At 35.5% G+C, this 24,607-nt stretch overlaps 3 protein-coding genes across 6 annotated transcripts; 2 read left to right on the forward strand and 1 right to left on the reverse strand.

The window, feature by feature from the left end:
* The first annotated feature begins 483 nt into the window (after positions 1 to 483).
* Positions 484 to 4,212, forward strand: Alg12 (Alg12 alpha-1,6-mannosyltransferase). Of its 2 annotated transcripts, none has more exons than XM_053757451.2 (8): positions 484 to 703; positions 772 to 904; positions 1,013 to 1,186; positions 1,401 to 1,554; positions 1,665 to 1,809; positions 2,137 to 2,363; positions 2,494 to 2,634; positions 2,767 to 4,212. In XM_053757451.2, the coding sequence occupies exons 1-8, from the start codon at positions 578 to 580 to the stop codon at positions 3,905 to 3,907; spliced, it is 2,241 nt and encodes a 746-aa protein (XP_053613426.1). In that variant the 5' UTR covers positions 484 to 577; the 3' UTR covers positions 3,908 to 4,212. The 2 variants fall into 2 exon arrangements, with proteins under 2 accessions (XP_053613426.1, XP_053613427.1); XM_053757452.2 differs by having other exon boundaries at positions 513 to 703; positions 772 to 900.
* Positions 4,213 to 5,002: 790 nt separating this feature from the next.
* Positions 5,003 to 19,042, reverse strand: Epp (Ecdysteroid phosphate phosphatase). 2 transcript variants are annotated; one of them, XM_053757453.2, is made up of 14 exons: positions 18,815 to 19,042; positions 18,342 to 18,582; positions 17,772 to 17,967; positions 17,268 to 17,357; positions 16,369 to 16,538; positions 15,119 to 15,257; positions 13,021 to 13,116; positions 10,105 to 10,278; positions 9,663 to 9,721; positions 7,885 to 8,045; positions 7,385 to 7,551; positions 6,757 to 6,892; positions 6,561 to 6,670; positions 5,003 to 6,082 (listed from the first exon to the last, which is right to left on the reverse strand). In XM_053757453.2, exons 1-14 carry the CDS (start codon positions 18,961 to 18,963, stop codon positions 5,832 to 5,834), a joined length of 2,139 nt encoding a protein of 712 aa, XP_053613428.1. In that variant the 5' UTR covers positions 18,964 to 19,042; the 3' UTR covers positions 5,003 to 5,831. The 2 variants fall into 2 exon arrangements, with proteins under 2 accessions (XP_053613428.1, XP_053613429.1); XM_053757454.2 differs by lacking the exon at positions 17,268 to 17,357 and having other exon boundaries at positions 18,815 to 19,041.
* Positions 19,043 to 19,395: 353 nt separating this feature from the next.
* HSPBAP1 (HSPB1 associated protein 1) lies at positions 19,396 to 24,532 on the forward strand. 2 transcript variants are annotated; one of them, XM_053757826.1, is made up of 7 exons: positions 19,397 to 19,735; positions 19,954 to 20,113; positions 20,245 to 20,381; positions 20,495 to 20,619; positions 21,114 to 21,238; positions 21,487 to 21,597; positions 22,748 to 24,532. In XM_053757826.1, the coding sequence occupies exons 2-7, from the start codon at positions 19,997 to 19,999 to the stop codon at positions 23,144 to 23,146; spliced, it is 1,014 nt and encodes a 337-aa protein (XP_053613801.1). In that variant the 5' UTR covers positions 19,397 to 19,735; positions 19,954 to 19,996; the 3' UTR covers positions 23,147 to 24,532. The 2 variants fall into 2 exon arrangements, with proteins under 2 accessions (XP_053613799.1, XP_053613801.1); XM_053757824.1 differs by having other exon boundaries at positions 19,396 to 20,113.
* The last annotated feature ends 75 nt before the right edge of the window (positions 24,533 to 24,607 follow it).

Below are 24,607 nucleotides of genomic sequence, written 5' to 3' on the forward strand. Positions count from 1 at the left end.
GTAACAATTTGCTTAAACAATGGTTTATTAGTATTTTATTGTGTTTTAGGTTTCACAAAAATAATAAATAATGAGGCTTCGTTTATTGATAATTTTAGCCAAACATTAAATGATATTTCAGTCCGTGGGTTACTATATCACGGAGCCTATACACAGTATAGCTATCATGAGCCATGCCATTTATGTGTACCTAACCTACCATATATTTAGGAAGTAACATGTGTAGCGCTCCACAGCATGTACGCATTAAAAATGCTGTCTGTGGTGCTGATTGACAAATTCTCATCAAAAATTTCACGATAACGGTATGAATAAAATTCTCATGGCGCATCCACACATGCCGCCGGCTTATGCCTGATGGCGCAGGCATTCCCGAGAATATTTCCTGTCCATTTCACTATATAAAAAAATTCGAGAACGGTAACAACGCACGGCACAGGTAGACATGCATGCATGCCTAAGAGCACTAATCTAGTTTTTTTTGGCATTTTTGAGTTTGACATTGACAATCAATCATCTGTTTTTGTAAAAATAGTTTGAGCAATGGGTTGAGTAGACCTAATTCAAATTAAAAGACATGGTCCAATTATTATATATCGTTGCAAGTTTACATGTATTATTATGCCCTTTCACTAAAGTGGAAGAAAGTTTTAATATACAAGCATTTCATGACATTTTGTATCACAGACATAACCTATCACAGGTGGCTATAAGTATTCTAATTTTGGATATGTTGAAGTGAACAATGTCTGACGATCTATTTTCTTCCAGTACGATCACAATGAATTTCCCGGTGTTGTGCCGCGTACATTTTTGGGACCGCTAGTTATATCAGCATTATCAGCTCCTTTAGTTGGAATCTTACATATCGCCGGAATTAATAAATATTGGATGCAATATGTAGGTTCGTACGACTATTATCGAACCTTCTTTTATTGTATATTTCATAAAAAGTTTTTATGGTCGAGTTTGTGTATTTACATACCTAATGGTGGTTTAATATTTTTTCCAGTACGTCTGATGCTTGCTCTGACAGTCATCGGAGCATGGAGTCGGCTCAGGGATGCACTGCAGAAGCAGTTCGGCAATACATTCGCCTGGTGGTTCACAATCATATCAGTAACTCAGTATCACTTCATGTTTTACATGAGCCGCCCTTTACCTAATATTATGGCACTACCTCTAGGTATTTTATGTTTCTAATCTTAATTGAAATATTCATCATTACTGCAGCATTCACCCACTGCTGAATATGAATAAGCTGGTTGTACCAGCCTTACTGAAATGTTATATATTTTACTAAAGGATGAAGGCATGCTATTCGCCATTCATTATTCTTGACCTAAGAAAATGTCCTTTCATGTTATCAAAACAATAAACTTTATTAATCTAATTTTCAGTACTTTTAGCATTTGAAGGATGGATATCAGGAAAACATAAGCTGTTTCTAATATCAGCGGGTGCTGCAATAGTTATCTTTAGATCTGAGTTGGCTATGCTGTTTGGCCTGTTCCTTATAATAGACCTATATTTCAAGAAAATTGATTTCAAAACGTAAGTATTCCATGTTTATGATACCTTTTTAGTTTGAAACTGTGTTACATGGTGTCCTTGGAATGTTACATAAATCAGTATGACAAAAAATATATATTGAATGATTCCAGGTTATTCAAAATAGTGGTACCAGCTGGAGCAGGTTTGGTAGCTTTGACAGTGGTAGTTGATTCCATCTTCTGGAGACGCCTTCTATGGCCTGAAGCAGAAGTGTTCTTGTATAATACTGTCATGAACAAAAGTTCTGATTGGGGTGTATCCTTTTTTTTAACTGGAGTATATCAAAGATAATCACAAGAGTGGTAAAATCCACTAAAAATGGTTCTGAAAATTCGATTTGACCCAAACTACACATAAAAATTTACACATAGGTTTACACTTATATTAAAATTTACTGGAATTGGATCTTCCCATTTTATTCCCAGGTTGATACATAAATGTGTATGTTGGGTTTGTGCCGGTTAAATACTGGGTGCAAGAAGATTTCTCATATATAAACAATAAATTTAACTTGCAAAATTGATCCACGCTAACAAATAAAACCTTGTGATAACAGTATTGTCCTGAAACTTGGTATATCAGACATCACCATTCCTATGGTACTTCTACTCCGCTCTGCCGCGTGGTCTCGGCCCCAGCTTGGTGCTCATCCCAGCAGGCGTATACCTCGACCGCAGGCTCGTGCAATATGCTGCTCCAGCTTTCGTCTACATACTGTTGTACTCGCTGCTGCCTCATAAGGAACTGAGGTTTATTATCTATGTCTTCCCGCTGCTGAATATGGCGTCAGCAGCAGCTTGCTCATATATGCAAGTATACTTTGTAGTTTATTTGTTTAACAACCTTTTTATATGTATTTATGGAAAATATCCTTTCTTCAGGGCACTGATTTTTTTTATGTATACACAAGAAATAAAAAATGAATTTGTTTTCCTTCAGATACATCAGGAAGACTAAAGCCCCTTTATACGAGCTATTATTCTGGGGCACTATTGTCGTAATAGTGGGCAACATAGTGATGTCCCTGGCATTCGTCTTAGTAGCAATGACTAATTATCCTGGTGGAGTAGCCATTACAAGGTAAGTGAAAACTCGTCCAACACCCATTCCTAGCAATGTCACTACTATAATGCCATAGGGTGAAATAAATTTTTCGAGTATGCTGTAGTGTCAATGAAATTGTAATCATTACCTTATCATAAATGATTTCAGATTCCACAAGCTGCTCAAAGACGAGCCATTTGTTCATGTGCATATCAGTAATTTAGCTGCTCAAACGGGAGTCACAAGGTTCACCCAGATCAATGACAACTGGATATACAGTAAAAACGAATCATTGCAAATAGAGCAACTGCAGGAATACACACATCTCATCGTCGAAGCTAAGAGCAAATATTCAGCAAACATGAAAGCCTTTGCTAACACACATGTTGTTTTAGACAGCATTGACTCATTTTCACAGATTGCTATGAACTACAAACTCATACCGCCAATAAAAATCAAAACAAAACCCGCCTTATTTATTCTAGAGATGAAAGGTTTCAGCAATTTTCCATCTCGTCCAATCCACAAGTCCTCTGCCCCGGTTTCCGAAGAATCAGTAGAAGAAAGCGTTGACTCTGTGAATGATAAAGATAATACGATACCAAGTTCATCTATTATTGCAGGTGAAGCCATTATGGAAGAAAGTAGTCAAATAGATAAGCCAATATCCAAAGAAGTCATTGATGGTGAAGTAATTACTCCAATTGAAAAATCTATGGTAGATGAGGAAACAACGACAGCAACAGAGGATCTTGAATCTCAAAAACTGCCAAAAGCAAAGAAGGCACTTGATGAGTTTAGAAGTTTACGGCAAGAAAGGAAAAAGAAGGCGATCGAAAAGATAAAATTGGAGACTCGAAAAGAAGTTGTGGCGTCAGCTAAAGAAAAGCTGCGTGATATTATGAAACGGCATAAACATATAGCTCATGAACTAGCCGATAATAAAGTGACCGAAGACGAAATTCTACTTGAAGATAAAGATGGACGTGGAGATATTCCCGAAAAAGCTGCTGAAACTGGAGAAATTGAAATACCTGTAGTTGATAAACAAGAATACATTGAGCCGCAAAATGTTGAGCCACAAGATACCGACACATTGGATGATATTCTTCAACTCACTGATACAGATACGAACGAAAATATTGATGCGATAGTGGAAGAAGTTATAGTCAGGTTGATAGATAGGAAAATTTACGATGACAAAACAAAACCCGAAGATATAAAAGCTGAAGACAGGCAAATTATACAGAAGATTGTTGAAGAAGTTCTCGCAGAAAGAATGAATTATTCTAATGCCGAAATCAAATGATCTCATTGAATTTACAAATGTGCCAATATGTTAAACTTGAGTTCTTTTATGCTAATTTAAATGATAAACTTACGTGTATCAGTGTATTGTCCAAAGAAATTCACACATTGTTTTTCTGCTTATATTTGTCAAAGGAAGTTACTGTTAATTTTGCTAGACATCTTCGGTTGTGATAAATTGATACAGGAACAGCATTTACGTTTGAAGCATTTTCCGTTTTTATATCATAATTACAACTACCGCAGCAAGTTTCTCTAGTCATAAGATTATAATTTCAAGTTGTGAATAAAGTTACAATGTTAAAATATGGATTTTTAATTCCGCAATACTATCATGTAGCAAATATTTTTTAATTCCAAAAATCATAGTGTCATCGTAATTAATTTTTTTATGATTTTGATCGAATGCCTATTATTCGAGGTAACATCATGAAATTAAAATGCGAGTTTTTATATTTATAATTTATTACTAATATAAAATTTAATTCATACATGGTGAAATACGCATAATGTGATCAGTCCAAGGCATATATTATACAATTTAGAAAACAGGTGAAACATTAGATCTTTCAAATAATACATTGGTTTCCGTTGAGTTATACCAAGATTTGTGACACTGATACTCAATGAGAAATAAATTCTTGACATGTAACACGTGTCATTGCAACTAGCATTTACCCAATGAGACTTACTAATCACATTTTCACATTGGTACATTTTTAACCGCCAATATCAAACAACGAATTAATGAAACTCACTAGAAGCATCACAAATCTATAGAGCAGTTACTGCTAGTAAGCAAGAGCGGTTGATGTCTTATGTGCCGCTTGCTTCCGATGAAGTAAGCTTAAGCTATGGTGTGTGTTTGCATTGTCGACTTCAAAATATCGATGTGCAGTCTCGCACTTAATGTATAGACATTTTTTCTCGTTGAGTAACAGTGATTTAATGAGAACAAACTAAAGCGTATGTTTCTTTATAACATCCACAATTGCGCTGATAAACTCTATAATACTAAAAAGATACAGTAGGTATGAGGCATTCTGTTTTGCGATAAAGAGGTATTTTAAATACTGGATGAATAAATGCCCAAGAGCATTTCAAACCTAGCTTATTTGCTACGATGCAGCCTGCTGCATCATTTACTATTTACAATATATGTATCAGAATGAACTAGTGTTAATGCGACTACTTGCTACTGGATGGCGGTAGGTAAGTCCTGTCAGATGCTTTTAGGAGATTTGAATATAATTTTACACCAGTGTTATCATGAATACACAAGATAAGAAGGAAAGTGAATCACAGATATGGTATTGAATCATTCTGAAACGTCTGATAATGTTTACGTACACAGGAAATATATTAATCGTTAAGTCTTATCGGAGCCTCTTATTATTTTAAAATTAAGCATATGTACGGTGCATTGATAACTTAACTAATTAGGTAGTCCTTATCTAAACAAATATCACACTCATCTATCACACTTCAATAATACAATAAATCATGGTGATAGAATTGATCAATAGAAAATACAAAGTAAGACGTGTGCCAAAAAGTAATGTATTCCCATGATAATCTGATTCGTACAGTGTAAATTTATTTTTAGCATAAAATTATTCGTTGAAGCCAGAGAGTGAATGGAATAAAATAAGTACTCGCATTAATAAATTTTGATTTGATTCTGAAAATATTTGCGATCGATTGGTTTTTTATAATGCTGTCGAAAAATTAAATGGTTTTCTTGTTTTATAGTCGTTCATTTAAACAAAGTCACATATTTTGGATTACTCAGATCACTGTCGAGCTGCAAGTGTAGCCGGCAATATCTCAACCGGGCATCGAATTGCAGCTTTCTGAAGCATTATTTTGGAAGGAAAAAAGATTTCGGTCAGTCCCGATACACTAATGGCGCACAAGCGCAGCGTTTACTGGGCGTCGAGCAGTATCTTCCAGTCGAAGCGGCCGGAGCTGGAGTTGATGGAGGGCGGGCAGGGCGGACTCACCAGCTGCCAGGGCCGGTCGCGCACGGCCGCCAGCGCCGCGTACGGCACGCGCAGCAGCTGCGAGCTCAGCTGGTACGCGGCTCTAGTGGCGCCTGCGCTCGGCGACAGGCGCTTCAGCGCGAACACGGACATGTCTAGCGTCGCCGCGTGGCCCACGAACATCACGTTCCCACCTGGAGGACAACACGGCGGGAAATTGAGCTCACCTGACTGACGACTAGCGACGCCGACGATCGTTACGAAAATGTAGAAAAGCGGATTTTGGACTTTATCAGATAATTCGTATCGTATACCTATAATAGTCTCTCCCTCGACCTTAATAAAAAAAGTAATGTCGAGCATAAAAGCATTTTTAAGCTAAAGTAGGTTAATGTAATTTTTTTATGAATAACGGTCCGTCTATGAAGTGGTACACTGGGGATTCGGCAAAATCTTAGACCTGCCTCGTTTTCTGGACCTGTCAGTGGGGCTATCCAGGTGATAATTATAATATATTTATCATTATTGTATATAAAGCAAACATTTAACTTAATCGAAAATATAAAAATCATTATCATTGAATTAAATAATTAATTCTATTTCTCCTGCAAACGGCAATAAACAGTTCTTCTATCTAAGTAATGTAAGGAAACCATGAGCCTAATTACTGACCTACAGCTTCGGTATCTTTGACGACAGAATGTATGACCTTCTCGTGTCTGTCATAGAAGTCTTCCACCGTCTCTGTCGTGTCTATAGCCAGGTCTACGTACGGTTTGTAACTGGAAACATAAAAAAATATTATTTAAAATCAAATATGATAAAAGATATGCTACTCTATACATGTAGAGGATATAGTGGTACTCACTCGACATCAACCTGATAGCCCGCTTTGTGCAGCTCCTCGTTGGTCATGAAGGGCGCGAGTCCCTTGGCAGCGTGCCACACCTTGTACTCGAACAGACCAGGCTCTACACGGATCTTCACAGATGGGTCTTGTAACCCTGCAACACCATTGTGCAGTCAGTTTTTATTCCTTTCGAAAAGCCAGTAGTTTGTAGCTTTTTACTTTGCTCTTATATATTTGGATAAAATATCGGAAAGTTACATGATAGTCATCGTACCAAACAAAACAATGAAATATGAACGTTTTAGAGACTCGATTTCATGTATATTACAGGTCGTGTCTAATGCAAACAAGTAAAACGTAATTATTATAGTTTTTCACAACTGCACATAATGTAAGTAAGAATTTACATTCCACCTTCAATACAACATAGTTGAGTGAAAATTTAATATTACTTTGACTATCACAAAGTAACACAATAGGTGTGTAACATGTATATTTTCTGGATTTCAGGAACTCGCAAGTGAGACCATTACCTTGCAGGAACCCTCCTCGTCCGCGGTGTCGACGCCACGTAACGCAGAGGACGACACAGACGAAAGAGTTCAGTCTTGACGCAGCTTAAAGCAGTGGACACGCAAAAAGATACCTTGCAGGACCTCGTGCGCGGTCTCGACGCAGCGTAACGCAGCGGACGCGTACACGTGCTTCACGGGGACTCCGGCCAGCCGCAGGCCTTCGCCCACTAGGTACGCCTGGTAGCGCCCGATGCGCGTCAGCGGGGAATCTTTTGAATATGAGTCTCGACCACCCGCCCTGAAAAAAGTTAATTTTACATAATTGATCTCAGGTATTTTTCACCAAATTCTAAGAAGAATAATCAATATTCGCCTATTATATATAGTCACAGTCAATATTCGCCTATTATAATTAACACGCAAGCCATGTGAATGAGATGGGGAGAATCCCGCGCATTTGCTTGATCGTCGTATCGGGCACCCTAAGTATAAACAGAAAATAAAATAACCAAATAAAGAAGAATAATAGAAAAGATACTTATACATTGAAATTCGAAATTCTTTATTCAAATCGAGTTCATATACATAACTTATTCGCGTCAATAATGTAGTTAAAACTAAGCTAACATACCTTTTTCCAAGAGCGAGCGGCATATTAAGGTCCTTGCGCACGTACGTATCGTTTTCGTCGAAACAGAACGGAACCCACTGCCCGTAGGTGAGGTCCACCCGCTCGCCGTGCCGCATCGCGAAATACCAGCGGCGGCCGGACTTGTCGCCGGTACTTGTGTCCTGGACACGCAGAATATTATTATAGAATACCGTAAACAGAGATGACCATAGACTACGTCATGTCTTTCGGTTCGCTCATGCAAGGAAAAGAAATGTGTATTGGGAATAAAACTATAGGAATTTCAGAATTGGAATGTTTTTTCAAAGGAGTATAAGTCGCACCAATTGGTAGTGAGACACTAAAGTGAAGTAGTTGGTATATAAATGTTTTTGTTTCGCAATGATGTATATTTTTTGTGGTTCAAATTGCACCCCGCAGGTTAGTCTATGTGTACTACTTAACTAATACCTAATCCAAACTATACCTACATACTACTACTTATATTTATAGTTATACTTATATATACTTAGTTATAAAAGTATGGAGAAGAATATTTTTATAATAATTATGTGTAGTTTTTTTCTACAATATTAACATTGCCGCGAAATAGATGGCGGGACGATATTGATGGGTTCCTGCTTGGTGGCAACAGGCTGCCCTCGACAGAGATTTGTGGAAGAAGGACCTTTCCTTCTTCCACAAATCTCTGTGGAAGATGAAAAGTCTTGGAGGCCTTTGCCCAGCAGTGCAACACATCGACAGGCCAGATAAAAAAAAATACTGCTGTGATTGTCCGCTATATATTTTTATAGATCACCGTCGGACCGTGTTTATGTAAATAAAAACGTTTTACTTACATAAAGAAATAAGGTTTATTTACACAAAGTATACCTATAAGTTCATTGACTTGAAGCGTAATCACGTGTTGTATTACACAACGACAAAACTTTATCTATAAGCCGTTACGAAAATATATTATTAACACGCGACGTTTCAATGACCTCGTTGTGTAGTGGTCAACACACCACCATTGTCAGAGATCCTGGATTTAAATCCCCTCAAGTTATCCAAAAAATAATCCTTACATATTATAAAACCTTTGTGGTGTCTGTATCTGCGCACGAATTTTCATGCGGTTTTCACCAATAGATGGTGTGATTCCTGAGGAAGGTTTAGGTGCATAATTTATTGTTTTTACCCGATCGAAGTCGGCACGGGCCGCTAGTAGTAAATATAACGGTTATTGCTGATATGTAAAATAATACACGAGAATGACATGAGCAATATCTTTATGATTGGTCGATTGCGATAAGAAACGAAATATCACGGTGAATCAATGCTATCGGTATTGTGTATGCTCGGATGCAGTGCATATAATCATGATTTTTACTAATATTATTACAAATTATTTGTATTACAAATATTTAAAAGACAAAGTCAGTTCTACATATTTTTTGGAAACGAACTTCTAGAAAACGCATAGTTATATAACAACGGTGGAATGGTTGGATTTGGCATCGTATAGAGCGGCTTGGAAAGATTTGGGGGACATCTTCGCCCAGCAGTGAGACGAAACAGGTTTAAAAAAAACGTTATTGTATTATTCTATGTTGGTTTTCGTAATCTTTGTGAGGACAACTTCTTACCGCATTATAAGTTTATTTCAATATTTATTATTTATTTTATAGGTACTACTTAAATTCTGCGTATATTCTAACGTCTAAATACGTAGAAAAGAATCAGCAAAATCTTTTCAGAAAGAATTTTGGTGAAGTGGAAAAATTAATGTTACTTACGTTACCAGAAGCTGCCGTGTCTCCATTTCCTTTGGTCGCCTTGCTGCTGTCTGCTGAATCTGGACAACAATATTTAGATATTCCTTACATTTACTGTACAAAACGATTATTGTACAGACAGATTTGCTAGTGTTTTACAAGAAATTCTGTATATTTGACGCAGGTAATATCGAAAGTCTAAGAAAGAAGCAATTATATAATTTTCTAAAACATATCAAAATGTCTACGGTATCAAATAATCATCTATCTATTAACACACACACGCCAAAGGCTTGGGGTCTAGTAAAAATTACAATTTAGCTAGTGATGGAAAATACAATTATTATTTACTTATATACTTATTTATCTATGTAGAATTTTTGTTGTCAATGGTGTCTTAGTCACGGGTCCGTTTTGCAACGAAATTGGTCAATGAGATTCAAAGGGTGCTAAAAGCTCTCACCAGACTCCGTCAGTATGTCCTGGTTCTTACGCGCAATGGCCGCCTCCCAGTACGCGGCCCACTCCTTGTACGTCTCCTCAGATTTCTCGTGGCCCAGCTGAGCCGCGTCCTCGTGGGGGTACGCGCCCGACATCTCCACGTCGGTCGAATCTGACTCCGACTTGCTATCAATACCTAAAATAAACACACACAATAAAAAAACCTTAATCATGGTCCGAAATGATAGTAGAAAAGCTACAGCTTTTAAGATAAAAAGATTTTAATTTAACGTAAAAACGTTGTTGGCCTAATTTCTGAATAAAAACATTGACATGTCTGGCCAGCTAGGGATACTAAACTGGTGTGATTCCAATCACACCAGTTAACTTACTAAATTAACTATCAACCGAGAGATAGTTAAGCAAACTAACGCAACAGGTTGATATCGAGAAATCGGAGGGCGAATGTTTGTGAGCGACAGAAATATATAATTGACATTTTATCTTAACGAGCTATAATAACAAATATCTTTGTTAGGTATTGGAACCATCGGCTAAAATGTCAATGAAATATTTATGCCAATATAGTGTTTTATCTTCAAAATATATTTTTTGCTATAATCATAGCAGTTGTAGTGTTTACTACAACTGCTATGATAGTGTTTACTACAACTGGTATGAGTTTTCATACCCTGTTATTAATAAAAAAGTTAAAATGTTTTGTCACTTTCTGTCAATTTAAAATATTATAAAGTGCGATATTGACAAAACATACTTTAGCTTTGAGTATGTTTTATTTTTTTTTCTGAATAACAGGGATAGTTGTCTTCCTGTTGATCTGGGAGTAAAAAAAAACATAGAATGCGCCGGCCGCTTCTCCTCCAACACAGATTTTAAAAGTGAACCAAGTGAAAGTGAGAGAAACCCCCATAAGGGAAAAAGACGTGATACTGTTACATAGTTGTTCAGATTTTTGATACCCACTCCTTCAATTATTCCTTATGAACGGAAAAGCGGATAAGATATTAATTTTTACAATGCCGTTACGATCAATCTGTAGATTACGTTGAATGAAGTCTGCGATGATCCAGTATTACAGAATCGACACAGGTTTAAATAAAATCTCATACACACTCACGATATTTTTTATAGATTACTAGTGACCCGTCCCGGCTTCGCTCGAGTAAAGCCATATTAAAAAAGTTGACTATGTTACTATTGTGGAAAAAGGAAGAGGAGGGCCTTTGCCCAGCAGTGGGTCACATCAACAGACCTACAAACAATTTCATCAAAATCGGCCCAGTAGTTTTTGAGTTTATTCATTACAAAAAAAAAAAACAAAAATAGAAACTATATTGATATTGAAATGACTGATATTGAAAAGAGAGAAGCTTTTCAATATCAGTATGGAAGTATAGATTACACTTTTATTAAAGCGATTTTATTGGCACATTAGGCGTATAGTTTGATGGGTTATTAAAATTTTCATAACAGAATAGTGTTTGTTATAAATAGTACCTACCTATTATATTATAAAATATATTTACGAGAACCTGACCTAAAACTTATTATGACCAAATTAAGAAATATATTATCTACATTGACATTAAAAACATATTTTATTGATAACAAATAAATTCAAAAACTATCAAAACAAACAGTTGAGTTTTGATGAAATTTTTCACACAGATAGGTAGACTTTCAGGAGTAACATTAGGTTACACAGGCCACATTTTGGCACAAGTAAATACAACATGTGCTTTGAGAGTGTTATCGAAATATTCAAGGTAATGCAGTGGAAAAGGAAGTTGATTGGCCCACTATCTTATCCAATCAGGTGTTTAAAAACTGGCTACATTCGACACTTGACATATTCACATTATCCTGCTATACCATTAATACTATAAATGCGAAAGTTGATGTTCATTATTCTATCACTCTAAATGTACTGGCTGAATTAATATAAGGTCAGTAAAATGTGAATAGAACAAATAATACAGGTATCTATTTGTTCTAAACCTGACGCACCTGGACAAATTGTTTTCAATAAAAGTGCAAGCATCATGTATTCCTTATGTATATAGTTGTTTATATTTATTATTTAAACACCTAGTTCCTGAATAAGTATATCCATGTTACAACGATTCGCTCTGAGTCTGAAGTATTCATTGACAATCTATCTTATGTCAAATGAAGTTATCAAACATCGTTACATAGGTTATAGACATACAAATAAAGCAAAAAAAGGTTTCCTGGCGTGGTATTTTTCCATCTTGAACAAAAGGTATTATGCTTTCAAGGATAATCATACCATAGTGAAATTACGGTTATATAAAAGAAAAACTAATACTTTCACCGTTATTATGAACGAAATTTTATTTTTTTATTTTCGGCAAATATATTTTTTGTTGTCATGCCACGGGCTGTGAGCTCAACAAAGGACCTCATGTCACTTTTTTTATAGGGTCTGCCCCTAGGCAATGGTATGGTAAAGGACGACCGACACGAATGCACACGCGGCAAGCTGACCTAGTTTTTTAATTTTGAGGAATTTAGAATGTTACTATTTCTATTTTATATTCTCCATTTAAAAAATATTAATATTATTTTATGTCTACGTTACTAATAGACGTTGTTTGCTTTTTTTACTGTACTCAAGTTACTAAAGCAAAACATGTACTTATTTGAAAGATTCATATAAAATGGTGCGACTGAATTGATGACGATCGTTACATCAACCATCATATCTATCATATTGATTATCAAAACAGAAATTGTTTCAAAACAAAACGTTAGACGGCGACGCTTGGGATTTCCTGGTGTCCACAAAAAAAAGTATTACAACTAAAATAACGCCAATAAGAGTTTAATATATTTTTCATATTTAGAAGACTTCATTTGGAAGCTAAATTATTAAATAATATTTATGTGAACTTACTGTTAGTGTTTCCAAGGGAGATGGCCCTGTGCAGAGTCCAAGCGTCTGACTCCGCGGTGCGTCGCGTGAACACTGCTGGGAGGTAGCCGCTCACACCTACAACACAAACATACCTCCGTACCCGTACACACACAAGGACACAGCCTACCTCGCGATATTTGATGATGCGTCAGCGCAAGTTCAAAGTCAAGGCAAAAAATGTTATCTAGCCCAAACGATGGTATTACTTTATTTTATCATTTCAATCGTTTCGTCGTACAACAATATTAAAAACTACGGGGTTTACTTAAATTATGGCATTATTTATTTTATAGTATTTTCACGCAACTTCGTTTGCGCGAAATTTAAGTACTGTTAATATCTAAGGTTTTAGCACGGTTTTAGGTAACGATATGAGCATACTGCATATATAATACATAACTGCTTACTATTCCATTCAGTATTTTATGAGTAACGTGTCTTTATAAATGACTAGGGAATTTCGGGATAAAAAGTACCCTGTGTTATTCCAGATTATATTCTACACGTATACACCAAATTGCATAACAATCGTCCCAGTAGATTTTGCGTGAAAGAGTAACAAACATTTACATACATACATACACACATCCTCACAAACTTTCACATTTATAATATTATTTGGATAAACAGGAAAAAAATACAAAAATAATCTTTTTGGCGGATATTAGGTGTTATTATAGATTACAGCATAGGTACCTATGTAAGCGTGTGTGTAGAGTATCTTCGGATCTACTAAACCGATTTCAAAAATTCTTTCACCAATATAACGGTTTGTCAGAATGGATACAGGCTATATATTATACATTACTAGCGACCCGCCCCGCCTTCGCAGGTGTGCAATATTATACATGTTATATACATATAAATATTAATCTCTATCTCCCGTCGCATCAAAAACCATTGCATAGTTTTAAAGATCTAAGCATACATAGGGACAGAGAGGCAGCGTGAAGTAACTTTGTTTTATATGATTCAGTAACATAAAAAACCGGTCAAGTGCGAGTTGAACTCGTGTGAGGTGAGGAGGGTGACGTGCAAAGAAAAATAAAATTCTTACAAATTTCCATTTTCATGAACTACATTTTGTATATATTTTAAACTAATCTTCCCAATTTTTCACGAACTGATTAAAAACTAATTGTCAATTTTCGTATTTTTGAATGGATAACATCGAAACTGATTATTTTACAATAGTAACAAAACTATATTTGAGATCTTCATAACGAGCCCTTTTATTTGATACACAATAAGGTTTAACCCCCACCCCAAATTTACACCCGAAATATCACCCTTATTATTATTATTTACTTCTACACGTGAGTTTGGGTCCATCATCTTAATAGAACATGCGATACCTGTTCCCGTGGGAACCCGCGGCCCGCGGCCCGCGGTCTTATATACCTAGTTATATCAATGATAATATTAACAATCATTAGCCAGAATTTTGATACGCTTTTAATTACCTAACAAGACGTTTCAAGAATTACCTACTCGAATTGCTTGGTACGTCAGCTTTTCGAAGGCCGACCGTATGGAATAATTATTAGAGCAAACCGTAGACACGATTGCATCGATAGCAAATGAAAATGTGAAGAAAATGTGTCATTGGATCCAAGCCGAAAGGTTTTAAGCTCTAGAGAAAAAAGTAAATTCATTTTTTGCTAATGATCAAATCTCATATAAAAGTGTAGGGTATTGTAGGGTATAGAAGTAAAATACTCATCTAATCCTAACTAAGCAAAAATATTTTGAAATCATCAGAATTTTTATCAACTGTATTTACAATACGCAAAGCATAAATTGCCATACTTTTATAACGCTCGCCGTTGCCGGTGGCGACAGTGAAAACTCTAAATCCAATTACGTACTATATAACCTACTTATACATGACTGCTGAATTAAGAAAAAAAAGATAGATTTAAAACATCTAGGGCCTACTTCACTTCATAGATAACTCCTATCTTATAGCACTAACCTGCAAATTTTAGGTTCAATCGTAAGAACTTCATTGTAACGAATGCTATCGCGCACTGGCGAACGTCTGATAAGGTGGGATTGCGCCATTGAGCGCTCTTACCTGTAAGCCAAGAAGTCCCGTACACCCAGCCGTCGGGAGAACTGTCAAACTCCTTCTCCTCTATGTAGATAATGTCTCCCAGTACAAGTTCAAGTTCATCGCTGGCCTTGGGCGAGTAACCTTGAGTCACTTTGTGGACCTAAACAAAACGTATTTTTAGTACAATAAAGTTTGAGTTGCCATGAGCAAAAACACATTTTTACTGCTATTTCACACGGAGCTTGTATTGATAAATGGAGTGTTGACGCAATATTGATAGTTGCTAATGAAAATGAGAACACCTATCAGTACTAATATTACAGGCTAATATTGTGCACCGGGTGTTTTAAGATATATTTAGAAGCGACCGAAAAGTGTTGTGATTACATAATTTTTACTTTCCAAATAGGTCAAAGAACAAGGTCCAATGTTAGCAAGGAAAATAATGATTATATGTATAGATAATAATAAATAGGTCAATTAAATTTGTAACTTATGGCTTCCAGATCTCATTTGTTATACAATTTTTCTTCAAGTGACTTGCTTTTCTTTATTTTAGTATCCTATTGAGTCTGGGTACTCACTCACCTCACTTTCATCTATTTCTGCCGTTAAACAGTAGGTGCATTATTGCGTTCTGGTTTTAAGGGTGAAAGAGGCAGTGTAATTACAGGGTACTGTGGCAAGACCCAATTGTCTCAACGCATTCCTGAACCAGGTACCTGAGTGTGATGTGTTCGTGGATGGATGGAAGACGCTTGTCAGGAATTGTTTGCAGTTTTGTGAGATTGACGAATGTGAGTCAACGTGTTTAGGATGATAATATTGTGTTTCTCTAAGAAATTTTTGTATGTGCCTATTTTTTCTTACTAAATACTTTAAAAGGATACATATTGTGTACCATTGTATTTAGCTAAATAAATAATAATAATAAAGTCGGTAACGCGCTTGTGACACCCCTGGTGTTGTAGAAATCTATAGGCTCTGGTGACCACTTACCATCAGGTGGCCTGTTTGCTGCTTGGTAGTGTAAATGTTTCAGCATTGCGGTAGTTAGCTGTTTTAACGAACGGCGTCAAGGATGTAATCGCAAAACGACTTCTGAGGCGTAGTAATCACCACACCCGTCCGCTATCTGGAGGTCCAGGGTACAATTACCAGGCAAATATTTGTAACTGTGATCATAAATATTTATATTCGGGTCCAACCGACCCGCGATACAAGCTTAGTGTGCGTCTTCCGAGTGTTGTCCGTATAAACGAGTGCTATACCTGGTGGTTGTTAAACCTGGGGTCCCGGGAGTAGAGGCGGAGCTGCCAGCTGCTCTGCGCCAGCGGCTGCAGTCCGTCCACCAGCGCCTTCAGCTGGTCGTAGGCCGCCACCTCGAAGTGGTACGCCAGCGTGATGTGCAGCGACTTCACGTGGGCTTCTAGGTTTATCGCTGCGAGGGGCATGACTTGATAATTATTATTTTATTTAATTTATTTATCATCACTGAATAGTTTAAAATAAAGTCGCTTTCCGCTGTCCATCTGTCCTTATGTATTATAAGATATTTACAACCACTTGTATTATATTTATTTTTAATAAAATATGTGAAATGTGTGTTTACATGATGTAAGAATGTTGTAAGAATTCACACAAATGTTAAATGTAACACTATTTAGATATTTCAATAACTAAAATGCTTGAAATATTTGAATAGAAAATAATGACAATACCCATCGCTGGGTATTATTTTACACATACCTACATCACAAAATTAACCTATGTGATAAATTCCATAAAGCAAAAACTAATGTCTGCAAATGTTTAAAAAAACATTTTGTACATTTTCTTGGATCTTCTTATATTTATTTCATATTATGCAAGTGTAAGACTAAGGCAGTCTAACAGAAAAGAATTAATAAATATTTAGGCTAAAATAATTAGAAAAAATAAAAGTGAAAATACCCAAATAAATCAGTAACAAAATTGCTACTCATGCAGTACATTTAATAAAAAATAAAAATGTGTTTATTTTTTCAAAGATAGTGGGTAAGAAAGATAAAGCATTATAATTACCTTCATGATACTGGGCATGCTCAAGATATCTTCTACCATGGCTATCTACATGGTGCTGATGGAAAAAAATAAATTATAATCGGGTACAATATTGGTCTAGGCTTACATTTAATAGGTTTTTCTTGCGGTACAGTACACCAGGGAAAACATGTGCCCAATGCATCCAAGTGCTCATAAGTATCCACCATAACCCCCACTGTATAAATATAAAAAATTTAATATATATAAAAAATATGTGTAAATTAAATACATAGTATAAATTTTCTTAATATCCAAGTTAGCTACTATAGAAATCAATTTATTAAATACCTAGCAAACCTTTGTCTACTATCCCACTCCAATAAATAACAATATATATTAGAATGGTTATCTATATGTAGGTTTGGTAAATTTATTTATATCTATTTGTCCACCTTTTTGATATTTAACTTTTAGAGAACATGAGTTGTTTTCATAACTTGTGGAACCTTTGAAGGATTGAGGTGCCATGTCAGATTGATTTAATTTCATCAAATAAAGACTATATTCAGTCATGCGACGTGAACACTCAATACAGTTCTCTTGTCTTAAGAGATATAAATTAACTTTAATATTAATAATCAGAACCTACATGCCGAAGACACTTGCTTCACATACTGCACAGCAATTCTTTTCAAATAATCTGCATGCTCCTCAGACACAAAGAGCCCCATGAAGTTTTGTGACATGTACGGCTCCAGCTTTAGGGGACAGGCGGGAGGGTCGCCCACAGTCTCCACTACATGCTTCACTGCCTTTGCTAATTGTAATGATGTTTCATCAGGAGCCTAAAATTAATAATTTAAATTACAAAGAGTTCCGAGCAATTTGCTGGTTTCTTCCTCAGCCTAAATCTACACTATCTACCTACATGAATGTATAATATCTATCTACTGTGTATAAAACTGAGTATTTGTAAGTTTGTGTAAAGAGGACAAATTTTTAAGACCAATAGCTACTTGGACAATATACAAAACTCTTTCACCAATAGCAAGCAACATTATTCTTTAGTGACATACTCATGATTCTAATATTCCCATTGTAGAGCAGCTAGTATGTGACTAAATGGTTAGTAAAGTTTATTGATTCTTGTATAATTCACAAAAAGAGACAATTAAACTGACATTACAAATAATACAAACAAACAAATTTATTTGTTTACCTTGAAAAATGAAACCAAAGTTATGTGAGGTGGAAAGTTGTGAGCTCCATTCCAACCTGTGTTTGTTTTAGACTTTTCCCAGAAGTCTAACAATTGGGCTAATAAAGGCCCAGAAGGGCTTGCATAGAAGATGTACTCCCTTGGTTCTTCATTGTCAATAGAGGCATCATTTACATGAGTCAGCAACCAATCTGAGGCTAGCTGTACACTGCGGTTCCCAGTTGCCGCTAAAGCTTTCAATCTAAAAATAATGGATATGACTTTAGTGCCATATAATAAAGTAATATATAATTTTATGGATTTATATAAATCATACGAAATTGGTACCTACCTTTTATTTAACTTAATGTTTTTCAGTGTAAAAATGATTGAGAGGCTCAAATAGACTAGCTATTGAGCAAGACCATAATAGGCGTTTGAATTTCTTATTCATACATAAAAAATAAATATTAGGTACAAATACAATTACTTACGCCCGGTGTCTTGGAAATCCCATTTGTAGTAATATTTGCAATGGAGATGCATCTTGTTTTGATGCTTTAGGTAACGAAGAAACTTTTCGTGGTGGAATATTTGGCATTTTAAATACCTGAAGAAGTAAATCACGTATACCTGTCTTCATTCAGCCAATAATTCCTCATTTTCATCTAGACAAGAAAACAACATATTTGATTTAAAACAATTTGACAAGTTGTTGCTGGGTGCCCCTGGGTGCACTATGATGACAGCTAGACTTGACATTGACAGTGAGTAATTTTTTAAACATGATTTTTTTATATACAGCCATACGAATGTCAAGAAACACGTCCGGAAACGTTCTCAACAGAGTAAAATATCGAGAAAATACTTCAAATATTTATTCATTTTTCTAAAAATGACTGTCTTGCTCTTATGATACTTTCTTTCTATCTTCGCATGGGAGAAAGCTCTAGGAAAATTTTTGAAAGAGTTTCTGAGAAGAGAGAATTTTCAGTTGGGGCTCATGACAAGGCATTATGGAAGTATGTATGTACGAACTGCGAAAAAATAATATTATGTCAGTGTCAAAGTCAAGTTTCAAGTATTATTTATTTATTTTGTGCATAAACTATTTTTTGTGCAATGCAATGCAATTTCGTGTGTAGTGTATGCAGTTGTAAGGTGTATTTTATCTGTAGAGATCCGGAACTAAATAGATACGATAGATCATACATTCATTGCAATTCATCGTTACAAAAGGTTGGAATTGCCAAGCACTTAAATGAACAGAAAAGTGAGAGATTGAAGTTGTTTATTTTATTTGTGAAGTAAATACCTGTGTAATAAGACCTGGGTTACTATTATAGGCGTATAACATTGAATTAAACTACTGCATAAAGGAATTCAAAGCTTGTGGGTTGCACAAAATTTTAAAGGTATATTTTACTTTATAAATAGGTACCCTATTTATATGAAAGATTCATAAAATGTCTTCTCTACTGAATGAGGATGTCGTTCGTGCATTAATCAGGAATTCTACTGTGCCTGTTGTATTCCGAGACTTTGTAAAGAACTGGCCTATGTGTCAGTGGACAGTAGATAAATGGAGTTCACTATTTGGTGAAAAAGTAATTCCATTTCGTTGTCTGAATAGGGGCTTTGTTTCTGATGAGCCCTGCTGGGAACGAAGGTGCGATATGAAATCAGTGACTTTTAAGCAATTTCTTAATACTCTTGATATAACTGAAGAATGGATGTATTTTGATTACAAGTATTTGCACCAATGGTTTGATGGAGATACAGAATTGTTTAAGGTGAGCAATTCAATACTAAAACTGAATATTTTTTATTTCATTCATTTGATCATAAAAACAAATCAAACTATTATATGACTGAAAAAGTAAAGAACTTTGAAAAGTATTCTTATGTGCACTATTTATTCCAGGAAGTTAGTTGGAAACAGTTTGGGTTCGCAGACAAGGGTCCCACAGATACTACTGTGTGGGTCGGCAGCAGTGGCGCACACACACCAGCCCACCAGGACACATATGGTGTTAATATTGTTGCTCAAGTACACGGAAAGTATGTTTTCATATTTACTTATATTATTTTAATATATACTATTATTTTAATATTATTGGTAGTATGTGGTTCCACCCTAGAAAACATATAATTTACATACTTTTACTTTCAAGGAAGCGTTGGATTCTGTTTCCACCTGACACAGCAGGAATGAAGCCAACTAGAGTGCCTTACGAAGAATCAAGTGTTTACAGCGAGCTAAATTTCTACTGTCCTAACAATTTAAATGTTTTCAATGGTAAGTTGGCCTGTAGAAGCATTCATTATTTGACGACCTCGGTGGTGCAGTGGTAAAGTGCTTGCCTCTGAACCGAGAGATCCCGGGTTCGATCCCCGGTCGGGTCATGATGGAATATGATCTTTTTCTGACTGGCCCAGGTCCTAGCTATACTATACTAGCGGCCCGTCCCATCTTCGCATGGGTAAAATCATAATAAATTATATACTTTCTTTGGGAATTACACTATCCGTTGGTGAAAATCGCAAGAAAATTCGTGCAGTAGATTTTGAGTTTCTCGCGAACATACAGACGCGGCAGTGAAATTTGTTTTATAATATGTAAGGATTATTTAATTTTGGGGATGCCAGTGCAACACTGGGTGATCTTTCCTCTCATATTGGGACTCACATAAGTCCTGTTACGTTATCTACATGTATTATTTAAATAGGTTATACGCCCAGAAACACGAAAGCAAAAGACATATTGTAAAATAATAATCCTGATTGTTACAGGTTTGTCCGGGGCTCACGTGGTGGAGCTGTCGGCGGGCGACGCGCTGCTGGTGCCCCGCGGCTGGTGGCATTACGTGCAGAACATGGACCCTCTGAATATCACTCTCAACGTGTGGTTACCGCATGTAATTATCTTCTCTATTCTTTTTGAGTAAAGATCGAAGAAGATTGAAGTTATGGTGTATGCACCACACCTATTTCTTATTTCTATTGATCTATAGCCAAGTTATTTTTTAAGTATGAAAGGTGGAAGCAATAAATACAGCTGACAATTTGTGCAGAAAAAGGCAAGGCAACATGCAAGTGCAGTCGCACTTGCACATTGATATTGTTAGGGGCGATGTAATAGCACTTGTATTTCATTTGGCCGCAGGAAAAGGACGCGTCCGCTCGAGTATCAGAAGCTCTGATTAAAATACTAGTGGCTCAGATCTGCAAGGACTTGCCGCACGAGACTGCGAAGCTTCTAGTCAACCCTAACGAGGTGAGCTGACAATCCTAATACCAATACTTACTAATATTATAAATGCGAACAGACAGACGTCTGTCACGCTTTCAAGGCTAAACGGCTTTGACGAATCATTAACTGCTGCAATCAACATATAGTATATAATACTAATAATATGTTATAAAAACATTTTTGTTTTGTATCGCTTTTGTCTAATGAAAAATAATATTTGTACACTTCAAAAATAAACTCTGTCATACATATCAATTTCTTTTAATATCTTAATATAATAAAATGTGGGCTTGTTTGGGGCTACCCTTATAATTTCCGCGATCAAACACAGAAATTTTCAAATATAATCTGTAGTTTCAAAAACGAAAAGCAATCAATATTTGTTCCTAATATAATTCGCAATTAAAATGTCAGTTGATCCGCACACAAAATAAAGCATCAACATATTGTATTATTCTACATTCTTATAAAGTTTATTAAAGTTCATTAAGATCATGAAGCATTGAAACATTTTATACGTGAGATTATGCCATGTAGTAAATTTTATAGTTTTTGTTAGCTTAATTTGTTTTATACTCATGACCGCATTGATAACTATGCAGTGTACAATGATAACATATCCATGAATCACTCTGCTGACCCTACGAGATGACATATGCAGCTGATTAGTTTAATATCCTGAATTATGTCATCACTATTATTATATGTTATATTCGTTTAATACCCAATTAATTCTAACTACAATATACTTTGTTATTATTTCCAAGAAATTAAGAGGAATAAACCTGAACCTGAAGTATTTTTCGTTTTTTAACGCGCCATTTTCTACAACCACTGATACTGTACAATTGAAAAATATGCTACCTATCATTTCATTCATTCATCACTTAAAACAAGGATCTTATCCATGACTTAAGGTAGAGAGAGGTGTTCTATCCATCTCCCTCTACTTTCAGCCATTTTTTAACCTCTCTGTACACCACGTTGATATCAAAATTATTGATAAAATTCCTGAAATCAGCTTCATATAATAATGCTAAATAGGTTTGTGCGGGTAGGCCTGTGAGCTTTATCTACAAGGTTCTTTTTTTCTAGGAGGAATACACAAACTTTCACATTTATAATATTACTTTGGAAGTATTGGATCTATCTTTATAATAATTCATCTTTGCAGGACGATATTGCCGATACTCCACTCGCAGTCCTATTTCTGCAACTAGAGACAGTCTCTAACCTATACATGGACAGCAAACGCAAGACGCGTCGAATGAAGCGTCAGAAGACGTGTGAAGGAGACCCCACACCCTCTGATTCTGAAGATTGCGACGTCAGCGCCATTTTGGAAAACTCTGCGAATAAACTAGAGGTACCCCAAAGCATTAGTACCGTAGATTTGATAAACTTAATCAACGATAACATAAAAAAATATGCTAATACGAATAAATCTTTTGACGAGGACGAGGTAGATGGCGCCACTGCCAATCTTTGTTTGACCAAAGCTGTGATTGACGCGTTCAGTCAGAGCAACGTTATAGAGCTGGTTAAGCAGAATATGTTAAGTAGACTGAGTTAGATACTGCAGTTTGTTGATATGTTTGCTTTTTTAGTTTTACCTCTACACTTTAGATATAAGGTTTAGAATTATTTCTCTATTGTCAAGCGGAATATAAGCTAACTCAAAGCGCTGACACAAATTATAAAGAGCAGTTACACTGTCCTGATTGCAATTACATTTCATTAGACTTAAATTTTATTTCAAATTATATATTAAAAGATTGTATGGTCCGCTATTGACGAAAAATATAGAGAAGTGACTTATGTTCTCGTAAGATAGTTTTATTTTTTAATTTATTTATTGCGGCAACTGACAATTTTTCTACACATGTTTCATAATAAAAGAAATGTTTTAGTAGATATTAGATAGCACTCAATGCTCCCTTTTATCTTACAACTGTTGATTGGAATATTTCATTAATGTGATATTAGTATCATAAATAAAGTAGGTAGTCGTAAAGGTCATGTCAGATGCCGTTAGGCGACTTGAATAAAATCTGACACCAGTGTTAGCAATTAAAGAAATAGTACGACAAAGTAAGGGCGTATTTTTAGAAATCTCATCTTTTGACGCTTTAGTATTATTTAAGTACGTATTAAAAGTTGTTGCAATATAAGGAACTTATTCCCGGCGCAGAGCGAGTTTGAATAATATATTCCTTGAGGTTAATATGGTCTGTAACAAATTCGATGTGGCTTAGTCTCATTGAATGAGTAGATAATCGAAATTTTTTGATAATTTTACTGTTTAAATTTCCTTTACTAATCTACCCAGTAAGTTAATTGGGAAGAAAATTCGTTCGACTAGTAAATCTAATCGGTGGAACTCAGTAGATCTATCGTTTAATTGGACTCATTAGTCCTAGCCATTAGTGTAACCAGTGGAATGGCCGCATTTTGTGGCGGTTACGCATCATATCTCGCTCGCATAACAATCCTACTAATATTATAAATACGAGTTTGTGAAAATAGTGTATGTTATGTTTGCTACTCTTTCACACAAAATGTACTGGACCGATTGTTATGAAACTTGGTACTCGGGTAGAATATAACCTGTATTAATACATATCCCGAAATTCCCACGGGAGCGAAACCCAGGGGGCACAGCTAGTAATAGATAGATGTAAACACTGCCAATGTTGTTAGTTTTATAAACTTTCACTAGTCCTAGTGTTAACGAGTCAAATTGTCAAATTACGGATATAATGCAATTTTTTTTGACGTTTTCTATAATAATATTATATTTATTACACATTGTCATTACGTAAAACATTTCGATATTTTCTAAATATGTAATAGTAAAATGTGCTATTTGCAATAATATTTTTAAGATAGTTTTGTTTATATTACATTACATTACAATATTTGAATTTAAATACTATTTTTGAAATATATATTCTTCTATTATTGTACCTATTTATTTATTTTCCAATTTCCAAAGCCTAAAATCAGCAATACTAATAAACCAAGTCAATCATCG

This window comes from Plodia interpunctella, chromosome 17 (genome assembly GCF_027563975.2).
Source record: "Plodia interpunctella isolate USDA-ARS_2022_Savannah chromosome 17, ilPloInte3.2, whole genome shotgun sequence".
In the NCBI taxonomy this organism is placed as follows: domain Eukaryota; kingdom Metazoa; phylum Arthropoda; class Insecta; order Lepidoptera; family Pyralidae; genus Plodia; species Plodia interpunctella.

Excerpts from the sequence above, each read along its gene's own strand:
- Alg12 (XM_053757451.2), top strand. The coding sequence starts at position 578 with ATGGTCCAATTATTATATATCGTTGCAAGTTTACATGTATTATTATGC. Across the intron at positions 905-1,012 it reads ATATTGGATGCAATATGTAG|TACGTCTGATGCTTGCTCTG; the intron begins GTTCGTACGACT and ends TATTTTTTCCAG. Across the intron at positions 2,364-2,493 it reads GCAGCAGCTTGCTCATATAT|ATACATCAGGAAGACTAAAG; the intron begins GCAAGTATACTT and ends GTTTTCCTTCAG.
- Epp (XM_053757453.2), bottom strand. The coding sequence starts at position 18,963 with ATGAAGACAGGTATACGTGATTTACTTCTTCAGGTATTTAAAATGCCA. Across the intron at positions 8,046-9,662 it reads ACACGGCAGCTTCTGGTAAC|GACACAAGTACCGGCGACAA; the intron begins GTAAGTAACATT and ends CTGCGTGTCCAG. Across the intron at positions 7,552-7,884 it reads CCGCTCGCTCTTGGAAAAAG|GGCGGGTGGTCGAGACTCAT; the intron begins GTATGTTAGCTT and ends AACTTTTTTCAG.
- HSPBAP1 (XM_053757824.1), top strand. The coding sequence starts at position 19,787 with ATGTCTTCTCTACTGAATGAGGATGTCGTTCGTGCATTAATCAGGAAT. Across the intron at positions 20,114-20,244 it reads GAGATACAGAATTGTTTAAG|GAAGTTAGTTGGAAACAGTT; the intron begins GTGAGCAATTCA and ends TATTTATTCCAG. Across the intron at positions 20,382-20,494 it reads GTTGCTCAAGTACACGGAAA|GAAGCGTTGGATTCTGTTTC; the intron begins GTATGTTTTCAT and ends TTTACTTTCAAG.